Genomic DNA, 23,946 nt, shown 5'->3' on the forward strand with positions numbered 1-23,946 from the left:
GCGTCGTCGAGAAATAAACAAATTATATTAGTTCAACGCTCGAACATTCGTCTTCGTTCGCGTACATACAGCCCCCCCCCCTTGAATCGAAAACCTCTGTTCGATCGATACCTAAGCCTACTTAAATCTTCGATTTGTACCCTGTTCGTCGTTCCACCGTGAACAATTCAATCATCGTGATCCCCCCGCGATCTACTAGCCAGCAGTAAAGAATTATCTCCTCGGCTGGTACCCTTCACGCTTCCCCTGTTTTGAACTGGCGATCGTGAAACTTATACGACACACGTACTATAGATCCCGAAGTGAATCGAACCTAATTCGCTAAATAATACGATACCGAACCAATTATCAAAATCGAAAGGAACTTGAAGCTTAAACGAAAGAAACCATCATTCTGCTCCGTTGAAGTTAATGAAAACCGATCCACAGCTTCTACGCGGGACGGCCTGTCCGCCATCTTTCCTTCGATCTTTTCCCATCCGAAAGCTCTTCTCTGTCTCTTTCGATCCGGTATGTGAACTGACGCCTTCAGTCACCGTTCGTCATACCTCTTTTTTCTTCGTATCCTCTCAATCTCCAGACCTTGCCCCCGTCGTTTCCTCGTTCAAAGACGAAGTTTCACCAGCCCGTCGACGTCGTCTCGAAAACCACGTTCCATCGTCCACACGCAGGCGCGAACATCTCGTACGTGCGGCGTTCGTGAACGAGTCCTCGTGTTTCGCGCGTTGACGTTCTCGTGTGTGTGTGTTTCTTGTTTGTTTTTTTTATTATTATTATGTTCCTTTAGAGCCTTCGAGCGAGTAGCCTACTGGTAGATGATCGGGTGAGTTGGTTCGACCGGCAGATCGCTGTCCAGGTTCAGGGAGACACCGTCCTTCGACACCAGATAATGAGTCAACAACTGACCTTTGCCCTTCACGAATACGAGGCCGCGTTGCTCGAAACCGAAACCGAATGGCTCCAGAATTCTACGAGTCTCGTCTGTCACCTATGAGATCGAAACGATTACCATCGGGACGACTTTCTTGTTATCCAATTAGTGTATGAAATATTTGATATTCAGTGCCGAGGAGCCTTCGAACACTCATCGAGGATTTACTGTAAGATCAACTGAAATTCGATAATGAATCGCGTGCCGCTGACTATGAAAGTGATAGGAGATAACAATTTTAAAAACCAGATATCAGTTTTAACGACCAACCGAAAGTTATATGTTTTTTTTCGTTCACCGTTATGGGGAACAATGCGCCACTTGCTATCGATTGAAGGTACATGTGCATGTTCTTTAAATAATACTTAGAACATTTGAAATTCTCCGCTGGGTGGTGATGATAGCCGAAAGGAAAATTCAAATTCGCGCTGTGTGAAACAAAGTTAAGCGAAATCCGTGAAAATTTATATTTGTGTATACCGGGTAGGCCACGAAACCTGGTATTTACCTGAATACAGCCGACTTTTCCGGTGCTCTCCATCCTGGACGCGACGTTCACGGTGTTGCCCCAGATATCGTAATGGGGTTTCCTCGCGCCTATCACGCCGGCGGTGACCGGGCCGTGGTTGATGCCCATTTTCAAGACGAAGTGATTGAAGCTCTGCTCGTTCAAACTGGACAACGCCTTCTTCAGCTCCAACGCGAACTCGACCAGAGTGGAGAGGTGACCCCATCTGGGCGCGTCCTCGGTCTCCTCGGAGTCCGTTATACCGGAAGCGGCCATGTAAGTGGAGCCTATCGTCTTTATCTTGATGATGTCCCGGAACTTGTTCTGATCGAGGATCTACGGAAACCCGAAGTGAACGTGAGGAATACGGAATTATTACTATTCTGATAAATCGATGTTCTATCTTTAACTTGGTATCAACAAAAGTGCAGAAATAATAATACAATTGAATTATAATGACACTTTTACAATAAAAATTGTAAAGGGAGTAAATTTCAAATAAATTTTAAAATTATTATAATGAACGTATTATATGGTATCTATTTACTGAACTGATCTGGAATTGGGTCTACGAACGATACTTTCACCAAATGACTGTCTCATTCGATCCAGTAAGTGCCAGAAAAGCTTCGAATCAATGGAATACGGGTGGATGTACATACGAGGAAAGGATTGAAGGTTCTCACCGCGTCGAAATCGGAGATGACCTCGTTCAGAAACCTCAGACACTCGAGGCCCTGATTGTTGATGCTCTCCTCGCTGTAAAAGTCAGCGAAGTTCGGCATACTGGCGAACAACACCCCGACCTCCGCGTAGCTCTGGCTGTAGAGGTCGTCGTAATGTCTCGCTCTGGTGAGAAAATAAGCGGCCACGTGGGGCGGCAGGATGTTGTAGATCAGAGCACCATTTCTACGCTTCATGTCCGCCGCTCTTTCACGTTGGGCGACCACCTCGCGACCACGGAGATACAGCATCCTCCTCGCCTTCTCCGTCTGGAAATCGATCGAGTCATTTCGCACACGTTCGACGCGTTCCCTTCCCCTACCACACGTTTTTAACCTTTAACGCGTCATCGAGGTATCGTAATCGGCGTCGTTCAATTACACCGGAGCATCCTTCGATCTCTAACGAACAACATTGTTCGAGATGAAAATTACCGACATAGGCCACGATTTATAATAACGATATTCGAATTGAAGAGTATCAATATTCGAAATATCGATGTACTGTATCGCCCATTATTGACGCCGCCACGATTTAATTCACAGAAGTGCCGATTGCGATCTCGTCCGTTCGCAGCGCTCGACAAATAAAATGTTGACGTACGACAGGCGGGTAAAAGCGTTTCAGAGACACGAAGTACGGACACTCGACCCCGAGGGAACGAGGACGTCCTCGACTCCCGACGAATTTGTCGGATGGCTCTACCCGATGTGAAAGGATCGTTTATTCATTTTCCTATGTAATAGAATGTATTTTTACATAAACATTATTTCTCATCCTCGAATTGTTAAACGTTCTTCTGTGCACCTGGAATATCAATGCTCGTAACAAAGAATTACTACGAGGTATTCGGAATAATCGAGGAACAGGAATAAATTCTGCGAAATCCCCCCAATTACTTGCTTCGCCGAGAATCTTTTACTCTGGATTATTAAAGAAAACCGGAACATCCACTTCTGGGTAGTATATATCGATCCACTTTTTAAACCCTGCTACACGGGTCTTCGAAACTCTGTTACGACCCAATTTTTTATTTCTTCAACGATGGATCAGGACTTTATACATTTGCTGGAGGACTGTAGGCTTCTCAAGGATCCCGAATATTTTCAATCATAATCGGTCCACGGGGTTCCATAATCGATTAGAAATTATTTTCTTTAAATATTCATACGATTCGATTACTCACGTATCTGGTCACGATGACCAACGATGTGGCCACGATGAGTAGGGTTGCGGACAGGGAGTATTTCGACGGGAACGCGGCCGGATCGAGGGGCGAGGATGCGTGATCCTCCCAGTCCAATCTGGAGCCAAGCAGCCAGATGTTGATGAAACACTGGAAACCGGCGATCCCGTACATCAGGGTCGCCTTGCCGAGGTAACAGATGTATGTCGGCATCGAGATCGCCACCAGCGTCAGGACACCGATGTACGAGTAGTAAGATGGATAAGGACACCTCGGGGACGGTGTCACCGAGGCGTTCAGGATTGGTATCGGTTCCGCGATCACCACGCAATTGCTCTGTAAAACAAATCATCATACATGGCTATAATACCGGTATGAAAATTATACCGGTATTGAGTCCTTGGTTTTTACACGCTTTCTTCCGAAACATGGGTATACAAACAATTCGTGTAGAAACAGAACTAGATACATCCTTTCGTTGGACTTTGAAATTTCGAGAGTAAGCGAATAATCGCATGTACCATGTCCAGGAGCAAGAACACCCCGAGGGAGAAGGTCATCAGCAAGGCGAGGGCCTTTCTCAGCCACATAGCCTTGACGGCGCTGCCCAAACAGGTGGCGCCCGCCAGTACCACACCGAATAGCACGACCACACCGAGGCCACCCCATGTGAAAGGACCCCACGGCTGGAACCTCCAAACCGGGGCTGCGCAGATCATCGCCAATGGGCCGCCGATAAGCGACAGGGGCGAGAATGCCTCCTCGGCGTGATGGAACGCAGACTCGACGTTCGTGTCCTTGAACCTCAAAGTCAGCCAATGCGCGTGGCCCTTCAGGTCCGCTACGCCACCTGCGCGGGAATTGATCAATTTGAAATTTTTGCAATTCTATGGAGATACCACCGCGTGTATGTACAGGGTGTTTTAAAATTATATGTCACGGCTACCCTAGCGTTATTCTATACCTCTGGATCGATGGAGATCTGGAAAAGAAAGTCACCGTAAAATTGACCTTTGCGGTAGCCTTAACTAAATTTTCTTGAAAAATGATGTTATACCCGTACTACACAGGGGTACACCTTCCCTCCCTATAAGCACGCGTTGGAAATGATCGTGTGTTACCTTTGCTGTCGAGCTCCTCCCTGAGCCTCTGCCGGAACTCCTCCGAGTCCTCCTTGTTGTTCCTGCCGTCCCTCACGTTCTCCATCGTTCGCTTCGTGGTCTCCGCGTCCGTCAACGACGCCAGGCTCTTCGTCACAGCCGGCTTGAACGGTTTCAATGCTCGTACGATGAAGTACGTCACGATCCCCGCCTTCTGTAACGCCTCCTCTCTGTCCTCGCCGTGGGCTGGCTCGACCTCGAACTCACCGTTCAAGAAGCTCAGCGTCGCGTTCGAGATGTGCACTCTCCTACGAGTGTCAGGTAATGTTCAGTAGGTTTATTCGTGTACCATATACAGGGTGTACCGAAAAGATGACCATCCCAGATGTAACTGGGAAGGATAAAGGTTTAGCAAAGAAAGTGATACAAAAATTTTAGGTTCGAATCGGAAGTTAGAACGAAACCCGGTCGAAACTTTTGCACAGACCCCTATTAATATACGTTAATTACCATATAACAACAATCGAAAGATTTCCCAAACTTTCCGGTATACCAAATTCCAAATATTTTTATTGGATTTTTTTTAGTGAATTATTGCACAGAATTTCTTCTAACAGCTGAGATATCGAGAGAGCCAGCTTGTACAATTTTCAGGTAAACAGGAGGCGAGTGTTATTCCACGATGATTGTATTCACGGCGTTGAAACGAAGTGTTAAAGCGCGCGGTTAAAATAAAAAGACGGTGGAGGATCCCTGTTTGTTTAGCCGGGAGAGTTAAAGTGAATGGGACACGGTAGGGTGAGTTTCGACGCGGCGATTCATCCACCTCGCCCTTTAACATGCTCTCCGCTAAAATAGACGTACGACAGCGGATTAAAAGCACTGCCCTGTCGGCCGTTTCTCGTTGGGTAATTAATGTCAAAGATATACATATAACACGGTGCCCCTGCGCTCATTCTACGTCAATCCTTCGTTTTCGTGACAAAATCTACAATCCCTTATTCTATTCGAAACAAAAATTCCGTGACAGAATCTACATAGTCCATTTTTATTATTCGATTAATTGAGCCAGGAGATCCAGAATCTACGAACGTAGATAATTTATGTATAATTTATGTTACTATAACTGATCGGTGTATTTAATCGATTATATCGAGATTCGAGAATGTTTATAAACAGTCGCATTGGAAGTGAATTTCTTGATATTCTTTGAAATTTTAAAGGTATGACGTGAAAGTTCTCTGTCGCGAGATTCGATTAATATGTTCAGGGGTTAAATTGTTATGGATATTGGATTCCGAGGGAGAAATGTGAAATGTCAGGCGAAAGGTTGGGAAGAATTGATTCGGTTAGACTGATTCAGGGCGTCGCTCTTGCTTTTTTTTTCTTCCTTTTTATATAGCGTAGGATGGATCCTCTCGGTTCTTTCTCGTCTCGAGAGTGGGGAGGGAGATTACCCTCCAGCCTAGGTCGGCACGGAGTAAAAATATTGAATTCGTGCTTTAAATACACACACGCTTCCCACACCGCCCGTTTTAATAACGGCTTCCATCTGATAACTATAACCGCAGACGTACACCTCGATACGCGTAACTATGCTAAAATTACCCAGCCGTTTTCTCGTCTTCGGAAATCTTTTCTTGGACAATTTCTTTCACTCCACTCGGCGAGCACTTTGTACGAGAGTACCAACGCGAGAAGTATTGAAACCTTTCCATTTTTTTTGTTTTTCCTACTCTAACGGTAAACAATAAAATCGAACAAAGATTTCTTTTTTCGACTCACCCCGCCATTCCGCTGCTCTCCATCTTGTTCGCAAGCTCGACGTCCTTGCTGTACACGTCGAACTGCCACTGCCTTTGGCCAAGCACACCAGCCAGCACGGCGCCCGTGTGTATACCGACCCTCATGTCTACGGGACTATTTGTTGTTTGTTGAACGTACTTAATGGCGTCCACCATGGACAAGCCCATGTAAACGGAGAGAACAGCGTGGTCGGGCCTTTCGACCGGCGCCCCGCTTATACAATAATAACAATCGCCCAGTATCTTGATCCGTAGCTGTTCGTACCTGAAAACAAACATTTAGGGTCAGGGTGTCCCTTAATCCACGGGGTTAAAATGAAACTGAAGAATAAAGCCATCTACGCTAGAACTGTAAGTATAATTCGAAACTAATAATTCGAATAATTTCGAATACGCATAATTTATTCAAAGAATTCGAATGCGTCGAATAATTCGAATATACGAATAATAGAAGTGATTGAATTTCGGATTGTATCGAGAAGAAATTTGAAGAACAAAGAATTGTCATGAAAAGAATTTCATGATAAAGGTTAAAAAGATATATTATGTTCAGGTTCCTGTTCAGTAGAAAGAACTGAGGAAAGGACTTGGTTTTATCACTAGGTTTCAAGCGTATGTTTAGCAAATGGAGAGACGGCGTGATGTGTCGAGTACACGTTTCGAGTACAGAACGTGAACTCCTCGCGCCAAGCTTCTACATTGACTCGTACTACTGACGCTTATGTCCAACAGGGTGAATCGTAACGTGTGATTCTGTATGAATTCACGAGTCCCTTCTGGGTTTGAATTTCATAACGAACATTCATCGCAGACGCTTCAGATAGAACGATACGACCCCCCACGTATAATGTTTTCGATAACATTTTTCGTTCTGTGTTAACCCTTCAACGGCCAGAACCTTAATATCGTTGTTTCAAAATTACAAAAAGTATCCGATTTCACGTGGAATGCTCCAAAGAATAATTTTCTCATACAAGTTTACCTCTCGCTCAGTTGATCGAACCTCGCGAACAGCTCGTTCAAGATCTTGACCAGCTCGCTGGCGCTGTACGTCGACGAGATCGCGGTGAAACCGACGATGTCCGCGTAAAGTATGGACACGTTCTCGTGTCTGGACATGTAGATCTTCTTGAACTGAGTGTCCAACGAGGCGCCGAGGTCCTGTCGCATCTTCACCGCCACGTGTTCCGGCAGCACACTAAGCAACAGCCTCTCTTGCTCGGCGCTTTGCTCCTCGATCACAAGCTGCACCTCCAGGCTCTGCCTGGTCTCGAGGAACGCGCGACGCTGCTGGAATTCCGTGAGCAAGTAGCTGGAGACGCCGAGCAACATCGCGCCGGTCGTCAACGTTAACGTCAGGACCTGTTCCAGACATTCCAACGGGATATTGCGTGAAATTAAACGAACGTGATTTAAACGTGAATTAAATTGGCGTGGCATCTCGTGGAGTATGTCGATGTATTGGTTTCCGAGTGATTGCACGAGTTCGAATTCGATACAACGTTGCCAGGAAAACTAAGTCGATACAGTTTATATGTATAGGCACACCGTGCGCGATCGTGCACATGGATGAATCATAAAAAGATACCGGGCATGTTAATAATTGGCAAGTACGCGATCCTATGCAAATGAGACGTTCATGAACAAAAGAGGGAAACTCTTCCTATTGGAAAAGTAAAAAGACCCTTCAGTGAATATACAAACGCTAGAATTAAGATCGTTTTGAACTGTGCACAGGAAATTCATGTCGGTATAAGAAAAAGAAAAGAAACGTTCACTTTCCAATATACCATTTACATTATGAATTAAAATTATTTATTACGTATCGAAACGATAATTATTCTGACCCTCTAAAACGTGTGTTTCTTAAATTATTTTCTACCGAAATTTCTACGATTTCGAGAAGGACATCATACATTCTCATCGTCTATCCGTACACGATTCCAGGAGTTCTGGATTTCAGGACACGAGTTTCTTTCAAGACACGACCAAAAGCGTCGCTAGATTTCCGTGGAAAAGCCAGGGAAGGGGGTGGGATCGATAAGCCCCACTTTTGTTCTAGAAGCCTGTCCCATTCAATTCGAGACGACTATTCTGATGCCAGTTTCCCCAAAGCTTTCAATCTAGTTCGCTTCAGTTCCCATCCATGCCACTAGGTTTCAAATTTCTACCGTCACGGGGGTGGAGAAAGGGTTGAAAATGGAATCCCCACCCCTCAGGGGAGAAAAACTGCGTCGCCAATCGTGAAATGTTCGACGTCTCTTCGACAAAGCCACGCGAGTCCAACCTTCTTTCTTTTCTTTTTTTAATTTTCCACTTTTCCACGGAAAATCGGTCGAACGGTGTCGTGAGCGGTGTTTGATCCGTTTCCACGCTCGATGGCCGGTCCATTCACCGCCGCGAACCCTTTTGTTGCGACCGCTTCCACTCCCCGTCCAGCCTCTGGGAGACAATAGACGGGATTGATAATTGAATTTTTGACCGTTTTATCGGTGGTTCTGTTCGCGACGGAAATTTACCGTTCAGGCAAAAAAGATGGTCTCGTACACACAGTATACACTTCCGTTTATAAGCGTTAGGACACTTATCGTGTATCTGGACTCCAGAGCTAGAGTGTATTAAGTCACACTTTCAATGGATTTAAGATAGTCTCTATATGCAGAAATGGTGAAATTTGCATTATTTCCCCTATGCGATGACCTTTACACTGTTCTAAAAATATGAACTTAATATCACTTTTTAGACTCTTACGTACCTATATTAAAAATTAAACAATTTAGAACGAAGTAACTTTTACCATCGGAAAGAGCGAAATATTTTATACAGGAAACATGTAAAAGGTCATTTTTTTTTTAAATAGACCTTATACTCTCTGGCTCTGTAGTCCAGATATGAAGTAAACGAAGTAAAGCATTATTGTTGAAGGTCTGAAATCAATATTGTCTAGAGCAACTTAAAACTCGATCGATAACAATTACACTAATATAAACGAAATGTGTAATATTTAAGAAACATCGGATCTTTTTCATACAGGCCAAGACTCCTAATACTTATAAATAACACCATTTGGTTCTTCTAACCATATACTGCCTACTTTCACCTCACATTTTTTTATTTTCACAAACAAATGAGATATCCAAAGGTGCTTACATTTGGACAACGAAAGAGCTAACTATGCGTAGTCCATATTATTATATAATTGTTCAATGTAACTCAACACCTCCGGAACAGTAACGCATCACGACGGTCGCACCCAACGAGAGAGGTCTTGAGCCCTCGGTTCAACCCCGTGATGAGGGTTGATCGAGCAACGATCATTGCAAATATAGTTCGAATTATGGCCGTCTCCGTCGACCGTGTGAATTTTCAAAGAAACGTCACTGCCATTGAAAACCGATCGGATATCGTGCATGGAAAGGCGACACACGTCGCGTCATTGACTCACTCTCTCTCTCTCTCTCTCTCTCTCTATCTCCGGTGCCCCTTTTGCCTCTCTCTATTTTAAACTACCATTGACCGAACTCTACTCGAGTGTCACTAAAACGATAGAGCCACGCGACAAGCCCCCCCCCCCACAGCTTCCGCTTTCGCGATCCTCCATACGTCTAGGAAAATTTCGTTAGAGACCACCGCAATTTCGTTACGGGGCGACGAATCACAGCCAAGCCACTGGGTCTCTGTCACTCATCAAACCCTGTTGACCCAAACCGAAAGACCTTATTTCAATTTGGTTCTTCGTCGATACCGTCGAGAAGTTAATTATCGAGATGGAAATGTCCGACTGTTCCGTCACACGTCTGACAGAATTAAAATATACATAATACAGTAAATCAGCCATAAATGTTCGAAGGCTCTTCAGCACTGGATGTTCAGTCGTCACCCTCACCACTGGGCGTTTGACTTGCTCCCATCGATGATTTACTGTACTCCCCGAGTCCGATCGCCAAAAATCAGTGTACATAGTATACACATTGCAATTTTCACGCAACAACAGGGTATATCTTCACGCCCAATTACGCTGGCCACTTCCGTTAACATTGTAAGCGAACGACCCAGCCGTCCGCCAGAACGCACACGGAAGAACGCGTCTATTGGATTTTTTTTTCCACCCGTCTCTGGGAATCTCCGGCGAGCTGAGAACTTTCTACTAATGTTTCCAGCGGGAAAACTGCATCGCTGTGTCGTCGTCCCCTTCGGTGGCTACAATTTTCCGGCTCGTTACGATAGAACAGTGCTCGGTGGAGGGGTGGACATCCGCGAAATCCTCTTTCCTTCCCTCCTGCCCCTCCCAATCCGTGGGAGGAAGCAGTTTTAATGGGAGAGCCACGGAAAATTGCCGCCGCAAGAACCGAGGACTTGCTTGTTGCGTCTCGAGATTGCACCGGCTTATAATTATTTTCTCGAGAGGAACTGGTGCTGCGAGACGTCGAGTCGCTCGGCCTGAACACGAAATTCTGTCTCCTCGACCGACCTACCCCCTTCCCTAACCCTGTAAATCGGTTACCCTCTGTAAAGGTGGTTCTTAACTAGTGGTGTTCCTTGGAACACTAGTGTTCCACGTACTTACTACCATATACAGGGTGTGTCGATAAGAACTACTATCTAAGATAACTCATTACCCATTGCCATGAGATGCACTTCTTCGCAAATTAGCTCCCCCACCACATAACCTACGCCGTCGCCACAAAGGGAGCTCTCGACGCATTGCCGTTTCCAAGAATTTTACGGCAATATCGTAAGAGTCCACTGTAGTTCACAGTATCAAAAAACGTTTTAATTAAATATATGGCATTTTCAGGAACGCATCGGATGGAAACAATTTCATTCCATTATATCTTTTGTTTTACACATATCAGTCACCTTAATTTTTGTCAAGGTCAATGCATCTATTTTTTTTAAGATCATTATGCTATAGGTCGTCGACTTCGTCCTCCTTCGTATTAAAAAAAAGATGCATTGACCTTGTAAGAAACTCAAGGTCAACTTGATGTCTCAAAAGAAATAAGGTATATAAAAATCCAATTGTATCGATCCGATGCGACCCTTAAAATGCCAAAGAATACATTAAAAACGTTTTCTGATACAACCAAAATGGTAACGACTTATTTCGGATAGCATTTCTTATTGACTCACCCTATATTTCGCATTTCACCCTCGATATATTTCGCGTCCCACCTCCCGTCTCTCGTAAAACCGCCACCGTATTTCTTCGTAATCGGAGGAGATTCTTATTTCCAAGAGGGAATCGGAACGGTAGAATTATCCCGCGAAAATTCTATTTCCGACGAGTGTTACGACCCTCCAGTCGTCTCAGTTCCGCAAGCGTGCACAACGATTATTACGTACGGAGTGTTCGAGGGGTTCTTCTACGGAATGGAAGTCGCTCGGTTAATCCTATACCCAGTTTCAAATGTTCCCCAGGTTTCGATACTGGAAGAATCGGCCGTTCCTTTCCCATTTCTTTCATAAAAGGGCGCAACAATAAAGCCTTCGGAAAAGAACATCGGAACTCGAGTATCCGAGGAATTTCATTCGGAAGAATATTCCAATTCGACGTTTGGACCAACGAAAATTTATTAAAAAATATTAGATGACATATAAATGATTCACCAGAATATGTTAACATTTTGAAACCATCTAATTACATTTTTCGCGAGGAATCGTCTCATGTCTGCTTATATGTAGCTTTGGGAGTCACCCTGTATTTTCATCGAGAATTAAGTAGATTGGTACAGTCTCCGGCCAGACAGACAGAAATGAAACTGACTCGACCACTTCGGGTATCAAATAATGGTTATTTATTATTAATAAATAACACCTACTGTCTGCGTATTTGTCAGATGAATACAAAATACATGGTAAAACCGATTACTCGTTCATATTAACGGTAACACATTCTCTCCAGTGACTCGCAGTCCTATCTGCGTTCCAACAACGCCAGACGATAATTTTTTTTTAATCCTGAACAGTTTCCTTTTTAATCAATCCCCTACCCCTTCCATCCCAATGTTAATTGGTGGCTCCTGTCGATACGGTTGGCGCGCAAGGCATCGTCCAGAGCCGGGTAATTAAACCGTGTCCGGCGGAAAAGGGACAGAGGAAAAAGTTCGTGATTAAGCGCGAAAGCTTCCGGGAGGCGTTGAACGGGTTTTTTTCGAGAAAAGAAAACGCGAAGAAGGAGCATGATGGGGAATTTCTAGATGTTCGATTCGACAACGTGATCATCGTTGGTGGATTGACTTCTGATGGAGGGAGAAGGGGGTGGGAGAGCCCGTAATGAGCAATCTGTCGCGATCATTAACATCGAGGATTCGTCCGGAACCTGGCAGGAAGCTACGGATATTACAGAAGGTACAGTGAAGACTTCTGAAATCACAATCACGCGTCGAAACTTGGTGGAATGGTTTTTTAGAGCACCCTTAAAAAATTAAAAAAAGTATTTCGTCATTTTTAATTATTGAAACGTGGAAATTTCAATTTTTCTAATAAAATAATACTTCTTTATGAATGAAACGACATTTTCCGAACAATTATTTAATTTCATTAATTGTTTAAAGCTCAGGACGATACCCTCAGATACTGCTGCTTTTCACTGTGTATTATTCGAATAAAATTCTGTCCAGCTCTGCCTTTATCACTAGATTTATCATGCTTTCGCCTTATCATTAGATTTATCATTTTTGTAAATAACCAATTAAGTCAAATAGAAATGACAGTCCTTTGTGAACAAAATTGTGAGCCACTGTACATCGACAGTCTCGTATAAATACCTCCGAAATATCATCTACCCGAAACGCCCCCACCTCCGAAAGCAAATATCAGCTAAATACCGCCACTATTCTCCAGATCATCCAGATTCAAATAACAATTTCCATTTACCATCCCGGCAACCCGATCCTCGATCCCGAAAGTAGAACAACCAATCGCCAGCGAGATATCGATCCACACCACCGCCAGGAGCGCTCATCCTGCCTCCCCATGGTCCTCGCCCCTAACACCTCAAAAACCAGCGCCAGCCAACCCTTGGTACGGTCCGAAACCTTACTGTGTCAGAGACTCTCGTAACTTAGTAACCCTACAAACTGAACGGCTACCGCGGTATCTCGCTCTGTATCCTCGATGTGTTTCCATCCACGGCTCTTGGTCACGGCATCGAGACTTACCACAGACGTGTGATCGATGACCATGACAGATCCGTGATGTGAATCAGATGATAGAATCCGTGTGTGACTGGAGATGATTCTAGCCTAAATGTGATACAGTACAGGAAGTACCGACTATTATAGTGCTTTTTCGAGTTATAGTGACTTCAGGTATGACCCTCTAAATTGGTGTGCTGTGCGATACCCTTTAAGGTACAAGCCACTAAATGTGTCCTTTGGTACTTCTTCAGGGTTATACTGACTTGGTGCAATTTACTTTCTTTTACCACACGTCTGACAATTTCCGTAGCCTTCGAATTTGAAATATGGTCTTCTTCATAGAATATAAAACTATTCAAGAAGGCTCCACTGACAAGGAGACCCCTCCCATGAGGTTTAGCACATCGATAGAGATTGGAATTCTGAAGCCAATGATACAAGTTTATGAAATACTTAATGTTCAGTGCCGTGGAGCCTTCGACCACTCATGGAGGATTTACTGTATTCACCTAGAAAGGGTGTGAAAAATGTCCAATGAACCCATCTGGTTCTGAAATCGAGACCTGTCCAAGTCACCGATATTTTCGAACCGCCTTCTAGATCGAATGCAATTGAAATTCGTATAGATAAAAGGTCAACATACAGACGATAATTATATTTCTACGGACAATTTACCGTACCCGAAAAATACCATTCCTGGGCGCTTAACTTGCCTCCTTAAAGATGTCACAGACCAAACCTTTCTTACAGAAGTCACTGTACCTCGAGGAGGCACACAATACCCTAACTCTAAGGTGTGACAAGCAGGTACGGGCAGGCCGAATCAACCTACCAGCACGTCGATCGGTATCTGGGCGATCCCCTTGGGCAGCACTATTACGACGAGGATGTAAGTGAGCACGGTGCTCTGGGCGTCCAACGCGCAAAAGAACAACCGTAGGGGCAACGTCGCGTAGAGCAGATAGAGCAAGAGCAACAGCCAGCCGAGCCCGTCCCTAGGCGTGACCTCCCCGGTCTTCAGGCACAGCTGAGCGAGCAGTTGCGCGATCGACAAGTACCAGGCCATGTGTGGGACCAGGATCCACGAGAGCGCGTCCTTACCCCGTGGATTGTGCTCGGCCCAGGCGAGCAGGCCGAGATTCACGCCGAGAAACACAGCGTTCAGGCTACGGGCGTGGAGACCCTGGCCCGGTGTGGCCATCGTCTGGACACCGTAAAACAGTGCCGAGATCAAAAAACATTGTAAACCGCCGCGTCTCTGTTGCAGGGACGAGTCACGATACAGGCCCTCCAGCTGGGCGCTGGTGAAGCTCGTCCGTAGCAGGTTCGACGGCCTGCCGGCGATCAGGTACGAATCCTCGTTCGAGGTCTCCGGTCTCCTTGACATGGCGGCGGGATTGGTGGTGTGTACTTCCGTTCCTCACAGTCTCGATGACATTTCCTCCCGACAGACTTCGCCAGATGAGTAACAAGCAGGCCTGTCCTCTTACACGCCTCCGCACCCCTCTGGAAACACTTGGTCCTCCAGCGGTGTTGGTTCCCGTGGTACTCCAGTCCTATCGGTTCCGAGTAGGTATACGAACGTTGTGTTGTTGGTCGCCGCCCCGATTGTTCGCAACCTATCAGACTTCACACGTATATACTACCTATCCCACCGTAGAACACGCGTGTATCCAAAGGAAAAGACACCCTGTGCATACTCCACACAGCCGAGGTGTCTCGTCCTTCTTTCTGATCCTGCACACGATCTCGAGTATAACCTCGGTGGCGGCTTATACGCGATGTGTCACCGGTTCCTCTGTGTACACACACCCACAACCTAGGGGATATACGATGTTCCGTTCCACGGATGTGCTTCAGGAACAGAACACATATACACGCCACCACGATCCTGTTACCATCTAGCACGCGCACTCTTCTATTCTCTCGCACACACACATACACGGTGGGTTGTTTTATTTCTTTTTCTATTTTTTTTTTCTTTCGGAAAACGCCGCGACTGCACCCGCGCGCGCGAGAGCGGGGTACTGGCCGGGTTACTACTGCCGGTTTCTGCCACTCTCCCTTGGAGGGAAGCGGAGCCGCCACTCTTGCTCGAGCGCGCGCGCGCGCCCCTTCGTTCGCCTCTCCTCTCGCGCCCTCGTTCCCCGTCCAGGCTTGCGCCATAGCGAACACCCCGATGGGCGCTCTTTCTCTCCCTTTCTCCCTCTATCTTTCTCTCTATCCCTCCGACCCTCCGTCGTGGGTCGATATCAACCAACCCCAGAAGATAGAGAGGGATAAGCGGGTGCACGCTACCTGCACCAGTGTTCTCTCTGCCCTACCTACGCGTTATATACCTACCGACCCAGCTGCAACACCCTTCCTCTCGTTTCGGTGGTGGCTCCGCTTGGTTTTCTTCCGCGAATCCCCCTCCGCCCCCCGATACCGGTCATCCTACTCTCTGGATTCGGTTGTTTTCTGGGGATGGTCAGGCTTCAGCCCGTCCAACCACCCCCACACAACCACCCGCCTATTATTCGCTGTGTCCTGGATCGTTGAACTTTGATTAATTGTAACCACTGGGACCTCCACCCCCTTTGTTTCGTTTTGTTCTTTTCTTGTTCTTTGGTACCGTTTCTACAGATAGTATTCCCATAGAGTCGAAACATCTTTTTACTGTATTTTGTGAATTACGATTATGTCAATATCTCCAATAGAGCTTTTTATATCGCCTGAAGGAGTTGCAAATTTAATGAATTTTTGCTGTACATGGCTGTCGTTTTATTAGCAAAACTTTTTTTCTGCTTCATAGTAGTTCACAAGATTATGTAGACTACGATTATCTTTCATATTTTTCACCCTGTATACTCACAGATATGAACGAAATACATGATACTAATATTTTATTTCGAATATATAACCATATGGCAACAGTGGGCACGAAAGGGTTACGCCCGCAGAAAAATGTTCGATCGAACAGCTAGCCAGTAGAATAATCCAACCTGATCAGACGTTTCGTGGTCCACTGTATAGAACCCCGACCCGATTACCAGACACGGACTCACACTAACACAGTCTCAGAAAATGTATTAACCGTCCGTATATCCAGGTTTCCGTCAACAGGTAATCGATCTACTCTAATCGCTGCCGTTCTCCTAATTCCGTTTCCTCCGCCTCATTACCACGTTTCTTCCGTCGTAATAGTTTCACACGCATCACAGATCTTCTTCCCTGAACCGGATGATAGATAACAAAACCATTCGACTCGTTCGCAAAAGCATCACGTCAACAAACGTGTCAAAAAATCCTTTTAAATGACACAAACATCGACCGTAATGGAACGAAATTATTAACCCTAGTCGACAATTTTTTCACTCGCCGCGCATCTGTTAGTGTTCATAGAAAGGAATTGTAAAAGAAAATCGGCGATAAAGCGTTACCTTGAGTGGTCCAGGTAAACATTCTGAACGACGACGCGGGATTCGTCGTCACCTGGATGGGAGGTGGGGGCTCATAACTATGGATGAATCGGTTCTCGCCACGGGGGGACACGATCCGAGGGAGTTTTCGACGGGAAATGAGTCTCTTTCCTTCGCCCGAATGGAAAAGCAAGCGATTCACTGGGGAGAGGGGGGAATTTTAAATTCATCGACGGCCAATCACGGTTCCCTCGCGACCTGTGAAACAAAATCAACGGCGAAATATCCTCTATCTCTGGAAAGTTTAATTAACATTCCGGTTAAACGTCTGACAATTTTTTAGGAATACAGTAAGTCCTCGATGAGTGTTCGAAGGCTCTTCGAAATTGAACATTAAATAATTCATAAACTAATATCATTGGCTTCAGAATTCCACACTCTATTCACTGTGCTGAACTTCACGAAAATGCCAGCGTTTCATCTGGGGAACTCCCCTTGTCAGTGCCTAGGAGCCTTCGAAGACTCATCGAGGATTTACTCGATCGATTAGGTCGAACTAATATTTGTCACCTACAGGTTCGACTCGTCACATTCACTCCTTATTGGGTACCCTTTGTCAGGCGCCTCGGCCCTAATTTCATGCGAAACCTTCTATTGTTTCCATACTTTCCACGAATTAACAGACAAATATATTCTATATCTATCCGAACAGAGCTACGTACACACCACCTGCTCGAGAGCGAACACTAAGATAAATTACGATACAAAATTTTACGTATACAGTAAAAGTTCTACTAGTACCCGAAAATTGGGACTGGATACGTGTGTTCAGTCTTGGTGTTTCTCGTTCAGCTGCTTGAGCATGTCTTCGTCGAGCACGTAACCGAGCATCATCATCTCCTTGACGATCTGCGGATCCTTGCTCAGACTCTGGATCCATTTATAATAGGGCAACTCCTCGCGAGTGCCACCGTATTTTTTCGGCAGCTGCGCCGGATGGATGTGCTGATGGAGGCTGTCCATGTTGCTCCCGTGGAAGAAGATCTTGTTCTGCATACGAACGTCCAGCAACGGCTTGAACACCGCGAACATCACGTCGAACACCCAGGACTGATGGAGGATGTGTATGGCGGTGGTCTTCATTGGGAACGCTGACACCATCAGGGCGATCACCATATTGGCCACCTGCGGGGATCGATGGGGTACAGGTAGTATATGTATATGCATATACAGGGTGTAACAAAAATGTTGGAGGATCCGGAAATTGAAGACTCTTGAGGTGATTTGAAACAAGTTTTTCCTTAGGAAAAATGTTATCCGAGGCTTGTCAACGAGTTCTTTAAAATCATCCCAGGAACACCTCATTTCTGGGAGTAGAAGCTATTGTCGGACACCCTGTATATGAGACTTGAACTCACGAGAGTATATCGAACCGTCGACGAGGCTCGTCGACCTAATTAGGACTCCCCAGGACGATTAATCATACAAGAAAACAGCTACACTAGCCTGTCGCGTCTAAAGTTAGGTAACCTTTGGGGAATTCTTCGTTTTTTTTCATAGGTACATCTAATTACTAGACTGGATTTTATGAATTTTTCGCTTAGCTTATAGAGCGCTCCGTGAAATAAAATAAAAAAAGACGAAAGTTTCATCGATTGTAACGAGTTTTCGATTTTATCCTGAAGGTAAGATGCTTGACCCTGAAATGGTAAGCTGGATTTTAAGGTGGTACTTGGTAAAGTCGGTTCTTGAAAGTTCTCACGAAATCGGACACTTTGGATAAATTTACAGAAATATGGAGACCTTAAAATTGGCCATATGAAAATTAATTGAAGTTAACGCTGCGTCGAATTACACCGGCTCGCACCAACAATACGAAGACCTGTCAGACATACCAGGGATCCTCGACGATGTTCAACCGTCGTTTGGTACCACAACTTCCTGTTTTTTCAAGCGTCGAGACAACGGAGGTGGTGGCCACGAAGAAAGTTCTAGCCCCACGGAAGTAAAATCGGTGTCGAGAACTTCATAGATCGTTCCAGTTTCAAGGACACCATTAGTGGTCCCATCCCTCCCTCCCATTCGGGCTCTGCCACCACTCGACGTGGATTCGCGGGAGGAGGGGGGAGGGGATGAATAAATGTAACAGGAGGTCGTCGGGATAAAAGGCAGGGACTATTAGTTTCAAGGGCGTTATAAATGGCTCAAGTTTCAAGAACGCTGGCGAAAGTAGATCGATAGCGTACGATAGAATCTGTCCAGAGATAAATTAGAGGGCCTGGGTGGATCCCTTTTTGATTAGAAACGCTCGTTATTACCCGAACACGCCGCGTCGACAATCGGGAAGCTTCGAATTCAACTGTAGAATAATTAGATTAGCGTTTCGTTGTGTACTTCGATAAACTTGGACCATCTAGTGATTTAGAATCCTGTGTTCGATACACAGTAAATCCTCTGCACTGACAAGGTGAGATCCCCAGGTGTAACGTTCACTTTTTAACCTCTTGGCTGTGAATGACGACTATACTCGTCGTTACATAGAAAATTTCTATTTTTTCGTGACGAGAATAATCGTCATTCACAGCCAAGAGGTTAAAAGGTCAGCGTTATACTTGGGGACATCACCCTGTCAATTCAAAGGAGCCTTCGAACACTGATCGAGGATTTACTGTATACATTTATACATACCTGTGGCGTGATGGTCCATGCGTGCGACATCGTGATCCCTTCGAGATCAAAGACGGCGACCCCGCCAAGAATCTGCGCCCTCGGTTCCAGCACGCCCAGCTCAAGAATGATCACGGTAGCCTTGAATATCTCCTCCATCGAATACTTCCTCGGATCCCAATTGCCCAATCGAAAGATCATCATCCGTCGGCCGCATTGGGTCCTGTACGGCGGCACCGTCATCACGTCGTCCTCACCGATGTGGTTCATCTTCACGGGATTCACGTCCTGATGGATCTCCGGGTGTTGCTCTTTGAAGTTGTAGTAATTCACTATCTATCGGAAAGATCCGGTTCAGAGGAGCAACAAGACTTTTTTTAATGGATTTTACGATTTTCTTGGTACAATTTCTGACTATATGTGTATATAGTACTCGCTAAATGGAAAGTGAAGCAAAATTAGCTCCGTGTTTAACGTATTAATGTCACTTCTCGAATTATATTTTCACGTTATCTTCACTCACGCGAATTAAAAAAAAAAATTGTAATTTAAACTTTATCGACGCGATGATATAAGATGGAGTTAAAAAAACATCAACGTACTCGGAACAGATTATTTCCGTTTAATACACGGGAGCAGTTCAGTAATAGAACGCGCGAAGGTATTTACCGACCACCGTACTTGCTCATCAAGTGATTTCTTCATGAGGAAACAGCGGTTACGACGGCAGATCAGAATGCGTTTATCCACGAATTTGCATTTCAAATATTTCACACCGATTTTTTACGTTCGTGCGAGAGATGGAGAGACTATTTGATATCGAGCAACCTTGGGACAATTTGTTTTTCTAATCGATTGACTGGCAGATGTTTATGCACATTCGCAATTTTCTCCATTAATTTATGAGTATGAATATGAGATAAAAAATAATTTTCTGCACTAGATATCTTAACATTAAACTGTGGATTATACATATGCATTTATAGCCTATAGGGCTCTGTGAAATACAGGAAACAGAAAAACTTCCATCAGATGCAATGAGTTTTTTTATATGATTCGGAGCCTTAAGAGAAATAAAAAAGTCCTATATTTGCTCTTGTATTTATGAATTACTTCAGAAAATGTCATTTTTCCTAACAATCCGCAGTCTACTTATTATGTTGATAATAATACATAAACATCATTGAGTTTCATTAAAATCTTTATTTTGCTGCATTTTGTAAAATCACTATGTGTGTATAAACATCTGCAGTCTAGTAATCAGTGTCCAGAGTAACCGATCGATTCCAAAAAACATTTATATAAATATGTTTACACATTTTCTTCTCTTGCATTCTAATGGGTATTGTCCCGTTAAATAAATAAATAAATAAATAAAAAGAAGTAACGTAGTCGAGGTATTAATACCGAAGAACACATTAATCAGGCCTCTAAAGATAGAATTTCTGATAACGATCAGGAACCGTATATGTACGAAGAAGATATTTTCGATCAGGAAGATTCGTTTGAGTCGAAAGATTGCTCGTTTCTCCGACAGGATAACAGTCGAATGAGAAGTATACGAAGGTAGTGTTCTGTTCGAAAGCCTACTACCTTTTCGAACGCGTTAGTTACCGACAGCTACAGGTTAGCTCACCTTGGCATGGTTGTGCAACTACTTGTGACTGGTTTACGTTCGACGAATCACGCCTCGTTGCCACGCGGATTGCAAATGATCTACCTCTTTCGTACGATTCCTAGGCGATATACCCGATAAACGTTTTATTCTTACGATTTTATTGATTTATTTGTTTATTTAGTTTACGGGATAACTTTTTAGGTCGATTTAGAAAAAAAAAAACAGAAAACGTGCGTTAAACGGTTAATACCGTATTGTTTACTCGGGCAGAAAAAATGAAATAATCGCGATAAGAATTCAATAATACCACAAAATCTATAAGAAATCCATTAACCTCGCTTGACAGCTTTCACTTTTCTTCCAATATTTATCGTGCGCTTATCGCTTGTATAGAATTCTGAAGATTCCGATAAACTTTCCGTGTACAATATACTTTGTAGCACCATTGGTATACAAGTCAATTAATTACGGATTCATGAATCATCCGTTTCCGGTGTCCTCTCGCGTACAGATAGGAAATGTCAAAGACGTCGTGCGTCTCCACGGCTCGGTATGTATTCATGAATCGGCTGCGAAAGACTATTTATCCGTGGTCGGTGGCGCCATTAACATTCAGGAAAGATTAGCAGGTTAAAAATCGACGGGCCAGAAAAAAAAGAAACGGACAAAAACCGGGAAGCAGGAAGACATAAGGATTTCATTAAAAAAAAAGTAAGAAAAAAGTATACAAAGTTCCATAATGACCTCGCGTATATTCAGTATAATTACAAGCAATCTATTAGTGTCGTGCTTCTAAATTGTTAAACACGGTTTCATAAGCGAAAGACCAAGAAGCAAAATTACTTTCTCACCATGGATACGTTCATCCTTCGATGATCGAACATTAATAGATACAAGAGGTATTACAGTGAATCATCAATGAGTGTTAGAAGGCTCCTCGGTATTAAACATGAAATATTTCATAAACTAATGACCATATAAAACAAGTATCATCTGTTATTATAAATCATTTGCTCTATCTATTACAAAGATACAACGCAAACTTTTCTATCTCTGATCCCATTTATCGCATTTGTGGAACAGCGAATTCTTTCTGTAAAGATCTTGATTTTTTTTTATTGACTATATCCAGACTTTAAAAAACCAAGTTTACAGTGTTTTGTAATTACCATTTTGTTTTTCACTTTTGTATTTTCTAATTATATGTTTCATTTAAGTAAAATAAATAAATAAATAAATACATAAATGAATCATTGGCTTCATATTCCAAGCTGTGCTAAACCTCATTAAAAACGACAGCCTTCGAACACTCACCGATGATTAACTAAAGAAACTGCACTTACCAATCGATGCGCCCGGTTCACATTGAAATTCCTCACCCTGAGGAACCTGACCAGGAAGTCATCGTCCATTCTATGCGGCTGGCATTCCCCCCTCTCTGTAGAAAAACAGAAATCCGCGTGAAACACAGAGATCAGAGATTGGGTAATTGAACCGTTCAAACGTGTTCAAACATACGACAAAAGAGTCGAAACAGATTCAAACTGGGACTGATCGTAGCCAGGCGGTCGAAATGAAAGACCCATTCGTGTTCGAATTTTCGAAAGTCCATTCAAACTGTTGTCTGATCCGAAGCCCCAAAGAGTCCAATGACATTTCAAACGGTATGGTTAACGTTGCGAACTCGAAACTCTCGAACCGTGAATGTCTTTTAAGCGGTTTGGAGTAGTAGAGTATCGGAGGCTTCATAATCGGTTATTCATCGATTTGAAGTTTGGAGAGCTTCGAGTTTGAAGAGTTTGAAGAGTCTGTAGAGCCTTCAAAATTCGAAACGTCATCAGACTGTTTGGAAACGACCTTTACTTTAAACGAATCGCCGTGATCAGACCCAGTTCGAACTGTTCGACAGTCCTGGACGGATGTTTCGACCGAGCACGTTTGAAACAGTATATTTACCGAACCGACCACTAGACACGCGTCCGAGATTACCGTAAATCATGTCTCGAAGTTCGTTAACGGTCTGACACTTGACCTCCTCGGTCTCACCCAGCTCCCTTCTCGCGTACTCCATCACTTCCGGCGACGGTTCACCCAAGTCGAGGCCGACCACATCGTCCTGGGGCTCCACCTGATCATCTTTCAGCTCCGGCATCCCGTTCAGATCCTCCTGTCGGCGTTTCCGGGCATCTACCTGTTTACCAACAACGTGTTCCATCATCGAATGGGGTTGAAGGTGGATGGCCAATTCGTTCATTGATTATTGGAGGATTTTTTATAGGGCTTTATCGAATGCTTGCGATCTTGACAGAGGAATAGTAGATATATCCGCGACTAGACAAACCACTGCTTGACGTGTTCGACTATCGGTGACTTAGGTTTGTTTAACTGACGAAGGAACAGCTAGGAGAAGCAGTCCTCTGCTGCGTTGCCTTAAGAACAAGGACATTGTCCTAGACTTCCGCCAGCAACGCGTTAATAAAGAATCGACAAAACTAATATTTTAATCATACCCTCTCCCCGATCAGCTCCTCTGCTCCGTACAATGGATGATCCTTTATCGGGCACTCGGCCTCGATCGCGATCTTCTCGTCAACCCGCGGCATCGTGTCTACTGTCTCCAGTCATTCACGATCCTCTACGTGTATATTACTGCCAGCAGGCAAAAAGTTACTCGTTCCGTTCGCAACACAGTTGCACGTCATCCGCCAACATCAACAACTGCAGAGATAACCTCCTTAGCCAGACACACGCAGTCACCGTGCAGTTTTTTAACAACCGACCAATCACCAATCGCGGAACGAACAGACGCGGAGAGTCACGGATTTGAGACACAGAGTGTCACGATTAGCCACACACACACAGAAC

The 23,946-nt window shown here is 44.4% G+C and overlaps 2 protein-coding genes across 2 annotated transcripts; both read right to left on the reverse strand.

Moving 5' to 3' along the window:
• Positions 1-667: 667 nt before the first annotated feature.
• On the reverse strand, positions 668-16,749 carry LOC107192327 (adenylate cyclase type 3). Its single transcript, XM_015581545.1, has 9 exons — positions 14,228-16,749; positions 7,236-7,615; positions 6,234-6,518; positions 4,470-4,756; positions 3,870-4,198; positions 3,349-3,684; positions 2,126-2,431; positions 1,440-1,775; positions 668-988 (listed from the first exon to the last, which is right to left on the reverse strand). Exons 1-9 carry the CDS (start codon positions 14,780-14,782, stop codon positions 806-808), a joined length of 2,997 nt encoding a protein of 998 aa, XP_015437031.1. The 5' UTR covers positions 14,783-16,749; the 3' UTR covers positions 668-805.
• An 875-nt stretch (positions 16,750-17,624) lies between these two features.
• On the reverse strand, positions 17,625-23,628 carry LOC107192310 (alpha-tocopherol transfer protein-like). Its single transcript, XM_015581525.1, has 5 exons — positions 23,592-23,628; positions 23,071-23,272; positions 22,425-22,519; positions 19,485-19,799; positions 17,625-17,981 (listed from the first exon to the last, which is right to left on the reverse strand). The coding sequence occupies exons 2-5, from the start codon at positions 23,231-23,233 to the stop codon at positions 17,625-17,627; spliced, it is 930 nt and encodes a 309-aa protein (XP_015437011.1). The 5' UTR covers positions 23,234-23,272; positions 23,592-23,628.
• Positions 23,629-23,946: the final 318 nt, after the last annotated feature.

This window comes from Dufourea novaeangliae, unplaced genomic scaffold (genome assembly GCF_001272555.1).
Source record: "Dufourea novaeangliae isolate 0120121106 unplaced genomic scaffold, ASM127255v1 scaffold335, whole genome shotgun sequence".
Classification (NCBI taxonomy): Eukaryota; Metazoa; Arthropoda; class Insecta; order Hymenoptera; family Halictidae; genus Dufourea; species Dufourea novaeangliae.